The sequence below is a fragment of the Salvia splendens genome, chromosome 7 (genome assembly GCF_004379255.2).
Source record: "Salvia splendens isolate huo1 chromosome 7, SspV2, whole genome shotgun sequence".
In the NCBI taxonomy this organism is placed as follows: Eukaryota; Viridiplantae; Streptophyta; class Magnoliopsida; order Lamiales; family Lamiaceae; genus Salvia; species Salvia splendens.
Window position 1 is genome coordinate 11632639 of NC_056038.1, and position 9229 is coordinate 11641867.

Consider the following 9229-nt stretch of genomic DNA (forward strand, 5'->3'; position numbering starts at 1 on the left):
TTAAGAGCTGGAAATATCATGTTCATTTTCATTCTCATTCTTGCAACTTAAACAACAAAAAATGTTTGTTAAAATCTCATACTAAGAAAGAAATGACAAACAGCGAGGCAGAGCATCATAAAAGAAAACAAGAGGCATTCATTCATAAAGAACAATGAAAAGTTACAAACAATACGCTTATTCTTCATCATCTTCTTCATCACCACCACCAGCCTTCTTGGCTGCAGCTTTCTGATTCTTTCGCTTGACTCTACCAGCACGGCCACCACCAAAGGGACTAGTCAGAGAGAAGTCTATATGTTTCTGTGAATCGACTCTCACCAGAAAGGACGCCACATTAACAACTTGTCTTCCCACCCTGATAAATTACATAAGTGAGAATATGAACAATTACGACCTGTGTATTCAATATACCACAAGATACACTGGCTAGAGAAAAGAACTAAAATCAGTAAAACGATTCCCTAAAGAACAACCTTCTAGACAATTGAGTACATGTTCCAGTAAGCACGCCAGAGAAAGATCGGCATGGATAATAACATTACAAGGTAAAATATGGGTTAACTTGAATTTATGTGTCTTCGTTTACAGCAAGTGAATGATGAATAGACCAGAAGATGCATGCCAGAGAAAGATCGGCATGGATAATAACATTACTAAGGCACGCTACATCCACACATGATATAAGATTGGATAACATATAGATGCATGCAAGCCAGTTGAAACATTTAATACAAATCAAGAGTACCAAGAAGATGCTCAAGCATGAGAAGGATTGACTCTATATACAAAAGAAGCTGTATATCTTTCAAAAAAAATATACATTTACCACTTTTGAATGAAAAGCAATCAAACTAGAAGAAGATTTTACTATTCAGCTACAAAATACATACCTAATATGCCTCTGTCTGATGAGCACACGGGCATGATGAATCGACTTGGCCATTCCAGCCTTGAACACAAGGGTCTGAAGGCGGCGTTCGAGAAAGTTCTCCACAGTGAGGGACAGCACGTAATCGAGTTTGTTTTGGCTTTCATCCAAAAGCCCATACCTGTTCATCCTACGAAGAAGGGCCTCACCTTCAAAGATACGCCGGGGATCCTTCTCATCAAGGGTGAGAAGGTTCCTAGCATTGTTTCGGATGCGACTCAGAGCGTATTGCACCCTCCAAAGCTCCCTCTTGCACCTGAGCCCATACTCCCCAACAAGCTTGAGCTCCGCATCCAATCGCTCCTTCTCATAAGGCCGACGAGGCTTCTTGAATGTCTTACCATCTACATCAGAATTTGGACATAAATAATCTTCTATAACAGATTTCTACTATTTAATTAAGAATCACAACAAAATGAAATACAAGAACTACATATACAGATCAAACAAACAGAAGAATCCTTATCTAAAATGTTCAACGCTCACACAAAATCAAACTTGAATATTTAGAATAATCCTTAATTACTAAACATCATAACATAAACTAATGTAAAATGCGCATAACTAAGCATATCAAACATAAGAAACAATTTGAGCTCGATCCAGAATTCAAAATCTAAAAATTGGCACAAAATCCAAACACATTATAAGAAACTGTAGAAAATGGCCTTATAACTAATAGAGCTTATCGGCGCCCAATTTACCTCATAAAAAACGACGGAAATCACACAAGATGCGAATTCGAATATATGAGAAATTATAAATATCAAATGACAGAGAAAAGCTTACAGTTGCGGTAGAAACTAACGTGCACCATTGTAAGAAGCTACGCAGCTGAAGAAGTCTGAAACTTTTGCAGAGATGTGTTTAATACAACTAGATTTGAATAAACCCTAAGCAATTTTCGAGTGTGGAATTTGGGCCTGTGAGAACGGGTTGGGTTGGGTTCTGTTTATGGGCTTTAGCCCTCTTATGTACTTTGTGTTTGGGAGAAAAATATAATGGTGAGGAAAATCAATGTCAATAATCGCGACCAAATCTTTTTTACTGTTGTCTACCTAAATACTCTATTAGTCATTTAAAAATATGAACTATTTCCTTTTTAGTCCGTTCCTAAAATATATGAACATTCTAATTTGGAAACTCTTTTTCTCTTTAATGAGGTGAGATTTATTCTCCACTAACAATATTTAAAAAAAAAATTCTATTTATTTCTTTCTTACTTTACCAATTATGCATTAAAATCTGTATCAAACCAAATGTTCATACATTTCAGAAATGAATGGATTATAAGAACTTCATTTTTTGTCATTTCCTTATTTTCAAATTACATGAATTTTGTATTCTTCTTAACTTTTTTGAAATTCACAAATTTAAAGCTCTTTTTAATCGAAATGCATACCACTTCTTTAGTTGAAGGTATTAATGTGTTAAATACTCAGAGCAAATGTAGTTGGTGTGAGCCCAGAACACAAGTTGCGAGTCTTGCAGGCGGGAGAATCGGCTGTCAACATCTCCACATCGGCGAGAGATGCTCGCTTGAACGTTCAAGAAGGATAAAACAAATACTGGATGTTCTTTAGTGATCAAGGAGCTATGAATAATACACTCTAGTAAAAGAGTGATCGTTAGGGTAATACTAATTTACAGCCATAACTAATACTCCCTCCGTCTCATAATAGACGTGACACTTTCTTTTTTAGGTTGTCCCATAAAAGGTATCACATTTCACTTTTTGAAAAAAATTATCTCTCACAATAACATAAATATACTATTTTCTCTCACTATTCAACACACAAAATAACATCTTCTAAAATCTCGTATCATTACCCAAGTGTGTCATCTATTATGGGACGGAGGGAGTAGTAACTTTCAATTATGTGTATTAAAATTATCAATACAAAGAAATAATTATATCAATACAATATATAAATTTAAATCTTAATGCAAGAAGATTGATAAATTTATATCTTTATGTTATAAAATTAAAATTAGTTATTATTATAAATTAGTTAGTATTTGATTACGCACCTATAAATCAATTAAAGTTATTGCACATAGTAATATTTTATATATCCATGATAAAAAAAATAAATAAAAAAGATAATGTATTAATTGGTCATGCGTCACTTTCTATAGTTGTTAGACTCATAGACCTGCCATCAAACACTACGCATTTCAAATTTGGTATGATAGAATTCAATGATTAATTTTCTTACTAACCTCTCTCAATATTATTGCGCCAAAATGTTGATAGATTAGCGATAGCTAATCTGTCAGGATAATGTTTTAAGTTTTCAATAATTCATTTACGATTTGAGATACCAACAACCCTAATAAGTAATAAGAACATGGGCAAGCATACCAGCACGGTGAAGGATAACTTGTTAGAAAAAATTGAAGAATAATTCTAAGGCCACCTGCAACGGGTCACGCGGGTGGCCCGTAATCCGTCAATAAGGGACGAGACGGTGGCGTGACGCGTTGCAGCGCCCCGTTTCGTCCCCAGCCCGCCACACGTTCCGTCCCGCCGTTATGGATGGCAAGACGTCTCGCTACGCGCCAGGGCGACGTGGCGCGCTCCAGCGCCATGCGTGACGCCCACTCGCCGACCCGCGAGTGGGCTACGTCACGCTGACGCAATAAATCTTTTTTTAAATCCAAATTAAAAAAAAATAAAAAACGAAAAACGGTAATATTACCGTTTTTTTTCAAATCATCTACATTTCCTCTCCAATTTTCATCTAACCTCTCATCACAAAATGTTCGGCGACGGAAACTCTGGCGGTGGCGGCTCCGGCGGGTTCGACATCAACGCGTTCGGCGACTGGGGGGGCATGTACAATGTCCTGGGTGGTAGATCCGGTTCGTCGACGCCGGGCACCCAGGGTTCGTCGACGCCGGGGGTACCAACCACCCCATTTTGATGTGGATGCATACGTCCGTCCCTCCGCCTCGAGGTATTCGCAGGGATTATCTCATATTCGGGAGGATTATTCCGTTGAACCCACTCCAGAAGAAGGTCGAGGCGGAGGAGGAAGCCGAGGCGGTGGAGGAGGCCGAGGCGGGGGAGGAGTCCGAGGCGATGGAAGCTCCATGGCGGAGGCGGACGAGGAGGAGGATCTAAGCCGGCATCCGCACAGCCCCATAGAAACGCTGGCGGTGTACAACGCCTGGATCTGCGTCTCGTACGATCCCATCGTCGGGAATCAACAACCCCGGAAGTGCTTCTGGGAAAAGGTCACCGAGGCCTACCACGAGATTAAGCCGAAGGGCTCCCGCCGCCGCATATATAAGATGCTCCGCGCTCACTTTGACCGAGTCGACAGAGAAGTAAAAAAATTTTGCGACATCTACAAGAGTGAAGCGGCTCATTACCAAAGCGGAGCCACGGGAGCCGACATTCTGAGGTCGACTTTGCGAGTCTACTACGACGACACCGCCAAACAATTCAATTATGACGATGTTTGGGAGGTCGTCAAAGACGAGGAAAGGTGGGCCGTCGGTGTCCGGTCCAGCTCGGGCTCGACCTCGCAGCGCACGAAGCACACGGCGGGTGGCCAATACTCGTCTAGTGAGGGCGGTTCGGGCAGCGCCGCACAAGAGTTTGCATCGCAGGAGGTTGAGGGCACGGCAGACGATGCCGGGGGGTCCTCCCGTGGGCGCCGTCGGCCGCAAGAGAGAAATGCAGTGAAGGCGGCTAGAGGGAGGAGGGGCCGAGCCGAATCAAGCCAGGCGGGATCGGGCTCGGGGGCACCCTCGAACTCTCTAATGTCCATGTACATGACCGCCACAATGGCGGACACTTCCCGCATGACGCCTCCCCAATACCAAGCCTATCTTGTCAGAATTGAGTTTATGGCAAGACAACTTGGTATTCCGCCTCCAGGTGGCTTCAATGCACCTCCACCGCCTTCGGGTGATGATTCGCCGACGAAGTAGTTTTTTTATTTTCTATAAAATTGTATTTTAAATTATGTAATTTTTATTTTTTTAAGATTTTAATTATGTGTTGTTTTTATTTTTTGAATTCTAAGTTATATTTTTATTTTATGTTGTAATTTTATTTTATTTTTAATGAAGTGTGTTTTTATTAATTGAATTTGTTGGAAATAAGAGATGAAGGATTGCAGGTTTCGTCCCTTAGTTAAGAGATGGAGTAAAAAAGTACAGTGAAACCCATGAATAGTAATTTAAGGAACGGATAAGAGATGAAGGGTTGCAGGTTCCGTCCCTTAGTTAAGAGATGGAGTAAAAAAGTATAGTGAGACCTATGAATAGTAATTTAAGGAATGGATAAGTGACAGCGTTGCGGATGGCCTAACAGATGACAAATTTTAAGAGAAACATGGAGTACCCAATTTGAATCTCTTCGCATTGGCATAGGTCACGAATACTATTTGAGCAGTTAGATCCACAAAAAATGTAAAGATAAAATAAATATAGAGTAAAAGTATTTAAGGGTATTTTGGTTTTGCAAATTATATTTATAAATGAAAATAGAAGTTTGAAAATAAATAAATAAAATTAAAAATTCAGAAAGGTGGTCGGCGCAATCACTGCAATGCGCGGGAAACGCCGAGCAACCTGGGCGAGAATTGGGAGGTCCATCTTGATATCAACGCTACAATAGGGCAGCCAACACGGTGGTGGGGCGGCTCTGTGGTGGATATACTATACTAAGTTGCAACTATTGCTAAATGACATCGGTTTATAGCAATTATCTATTAGCTTAAAATCAATTTTTAGCTTACTGCACATTGCACTGATAGAATAGACAGCAGCGTATGGATCATGAATATCGCTAATTGACAGGATACTGGAAAACATAATGGTTGAGAATAACTGGAAAAGAAATATGCAGAAATAGTTCACACAAACATGGAGCAACAAAGATTTCAATCCACACAGGATATACTGGAAAACACACTTACAAACAGGGAAGTTCATATCAGAGCCACTTCCTCAGTATTCCTCGTTCTCATCATCATCTCCTTCAGCAGACTCTGCCCCAACTTCCTCGTAGTCCTTCTCAAGAGCAGCAAGATCCTCCCTAGCCTCAGAGAACTCACCCTCTTCCATACCCTCACCTACATACCAGTGCACGAAAGCACGCTTGGCATACATCAGGTCAAACTTGTGATCAATCCTCGAGAAGACCTCAGCAACGCTAGTTGAGTTGGAAATCATGCACACCGCTCTCTGCACCTTGGCCAGATCTCCACCAGGGACAACAGTTGGTGGCTGGTAGTTGATACCACACTTGAAACCGGTCGGGCACCAGTCCACAAACTGGATGGTCCTCTTGGTCTTGATTGTGGCAACAGCTGCATTCACGTCCTTGGGTACGACATCACCCCTGTACATCAGACAGCAGGCCATGTACTTCCCATGGCGAGGATCACACTTCACCATCATGGATGATGGCTCAAATGCAGTGTTGGTGATTTCAGCAACAGAGAGCTGCTCATGGTAAGCTTTCTCAGCAGAGATCACAGGGGCATACGACGAAAGCATGAAGTGGATCCTTGGGTATGGAACCAAGTTGGTCTGGAATTCGTTCACATCCACGTTCAATGCTCCATCGAACCTCAGAGATGCTGTCAAGGAGGAAATCACCTGCAATTCAAGTAATCAGATAAATGTCCACCACTATGCATTTAAATGGAGTATCAAACTCAAAATAAATAACCAGTCAAGGGTTGACATACCTGAGAAATAAGCCTGTTGAGATTATGGTAAGTGGGCTATCAATATCAAGTGATTTGCGGCAGATATCATAGATAGCTTCGTTGTCAAGAAGCACAGCAACATCAGTGTGCTCAAGGAGAGAATGGGTGGAGAGCACGGAGTTGTAGGGCTCAACAACAGCAGTCGAAACCTGAGGGGAAGGATATATAGTGAAACCCAACTTCGACTTTTTACCATAGTCAACAGAGAGCCTCTCGAGCAGAAGAGATCCAAGCCCAGATCCAGTACCGCCACCAACAGCATGGAAAACCAAGAACCCCTGTAGCCCAGTGCAGTTATCTGCAAGCTTGCGGATCCTATCAAGGCAGAGATCAACAATTTCTTTGCCAATGGTGTAATGACCTCTGGCAAAGTTGTTGGCAGCATCTTCCTTGCCACTGATAAGTTGCTCTGGGTGGAACAACTGACGGTATGTGCCAGTGCGCACCTCATCAATCACAGTAGGCTCCAGATCCACAAACACAGCACGAGGCACATGTTTCCCAGCGCCAGTCTCGCTGAAAAAAGTGTTAAAGGCATCATCACCACCGCCGACGGTGGCATCACCGGGCATTTGCCCATCAGGCTGCAATACAAGTAAATCACAAGTTAGATCTGAGGGAATACCAGATCTGAAATGACAACATCACAAAAACCACAATATCTGATGAACATTGCGACATTAAAAAATTATACTCTTAAAATAAGATGAGAAAACACCTAGATCTAACGAAATATTTGAAAAGGAAGACAAAAGGTCTTGTATAACTACTTCACATACCAGAAGTGAAAGGATAATCCACAGATCTGATGAGATTGTACAAAAAAAATAACGAATACAGTTCTAATTGAACTAAGTCACAATGATAATACACAAAATGTAGCAAAATCTTACAAAACAGGAACAATCAGAAATACGAGCACAAAACCAGATCGGATCTGACTAAGTAAGCGAAAAATAAATGAGATCTAATGGATGAAGGTGAACCTGAATCCCGTGCTCAAGGCAGTAGAGCTCCCAGCAGGCGTTTCCGACCTGAATACCGGCCTGACCAATGTGGATCGAAATGCACTCTCTCATCTTCGAAGGTTTTGGGAGAAGAACTAAAAATTGAAATCGACAGAAATTTGAAAGTGAGAGAAGAAGAACAAAACCAGAGGCGTATACAAAGACGTCTCCGGATGAATGTTTTGCGAGGGTCTCGCTCTCGAAGAGGGGGATTATATAGTAGAATTCCGTGAGAGATAAAGGTGGAAATTTAGGCCATCCACAACGCTGTCTCTATACCGTCTCTTAAACCGTCTCTTAACTACTATTTGAGCACTATTTGAGGGCCCCACTGTCCTTTTTTCCTCCATCTCTTAACTAAGAGACGGAACCTGCAACGCTCCGTCTCTTAACCGTCTCTATACCGTCTCTTAATTACTATTCATTCAATTTAATTTATAATTTTTTTTAAAACCCAATTCAATTTAAACAAACACACTTTATTAAAATTAAAACAATATTACAACTTAACATTAAAAAAACGAAGACATAATTAAAATTCTAAAAAAATAAAAATGACATAATTTAATCTTCTCCGCCAAAGTTTTCCCAAATGTGCTCAATTAGATCCTCTTGGGGGTGGTGCGGCTTCCTCCGCCTCTCGGTTCCGATTGATGTACTTCCGGGAGCGTCGTGGGGGTGGTGCGGCTTCCTCCGCCTCTCGTCGTCGATCTTCTTCGAGTGATTGTTCCATTAATTGGCGCATTTGCTCAAAAGGATCCATTTGTTTGAGTTGATTGAAGATGGAAATTGGAGTGATAGAGAGGATTTGAGAGGAATAGATGTGTGTTTGTGTTTGAAATGAGTATGGAATAGAATTATTTATAGAGTAAAAAAATTAAAAATTTAAAAATGAAAATAAATATTTAACGGTAATATTACCGTTTGAAAAAAAAAATTTATTAAAAATCGATTTTTAAAAAAAAATGAATTATTGCGTCATCAGTGACGACGCCCACTCGCGGGCCAGCGAGTGGGCGTCACGCACGCATGGGGACGTGCCACGTGTCTCGGGCGCGTGGCGAGACAGCTCGTCGCGTGTCTCTCCGAGACGAGCTACGCGACGAGACGGTCGCGAGCTGGAGACGAGATGGCCGCTGCAATGCGTCTCGCGGGGGTCTCGTCTCTCCGAGACGAGACGCGAGCCCGGTGCGAGACGCGTTGTGGATGGTCTTAGGCTCGATAGTTCAATTTTTTTGTTTTTGAAATTTTTTATTCTTTTATTTCATTAAATCTTTATTTTAATGATTTTTTAAAAAATTGGAGCCAGAATATTCGAAATAGCTATGTATGGAGCTTCAAGTTTATTTTTTTGAAATTGGAGACAAGTTCATAAGATTTGGAAATAATGGTTCACGGCGTGGGCTATCGGGGCACGGTGAAGTCGCCGGCGAGTGCAAGGCAATTTGGTGGTCAAAATGATAAAATGGAATGTGACATAGGAAGAGAGAAATAGGGCACGAGAGAAGGTGAGAAGAGAGAGTACTTCTTTTACACTGTTAGGCCATCCACTACGCGAC

At 41.3% G+C, this 9229-nt stretch overlaps 1 protein-coding gene and 1 pseudogene across 1 annotated transcript; both read right to left on the minus strand.

Moving 5' to 3' along the window:
- On the minus strand, positions 1–2776 carry LOC121742304 (40S ribosomal protein S9-2-like). Its single transcript, XM_042135412.1, has 3 exons — positions 1721–2776; positions 894–1275; positions 1–358 (listed from the first exon to the last, which is right to left on the minus strand). The coding sequence occupies exons 1-3, from the start codon at positions 1746–1748 to the stop codon at positions 178–180; spliced, it is 591 nt and encodes a 196-aa protein (XP_041991346.1). The 5' UTR covers positions 1749–2776; the 3' UTR covers positions 1–177.
- A 2975-nt stretch (positions 2777–5751) lies between these two features.
- On the minus strand, positions 5752–7861 carry LOC121742303 (annotated as a pseudogene).
- Positions 7862–9229: the final 1368 nt, after the last annotated feature.

Bases quoted from the DNA above. Each gene is read 5' to 3' on its own strand.
- LOC121742304 (XM_042135412.1), bottom strand. From the start codon at position 1,748: ATGGTGCACGTTAGTTTCTACCGCAACT. The intron at 1,276-1,720 runs GTAAGCTTTTCT...ATTCTGATGTAG, and splicing joins CGTTAGTTTCTACCGCAACT to ATGGTAAGACATTCAAGAAG. The intron at 359-893 runs GTATGTATTTTG...GTAATTTATCAG, and splicing joins ATCAGACAGAGGCATATTAG to GGTGGGAAGACAAGTTGTTA.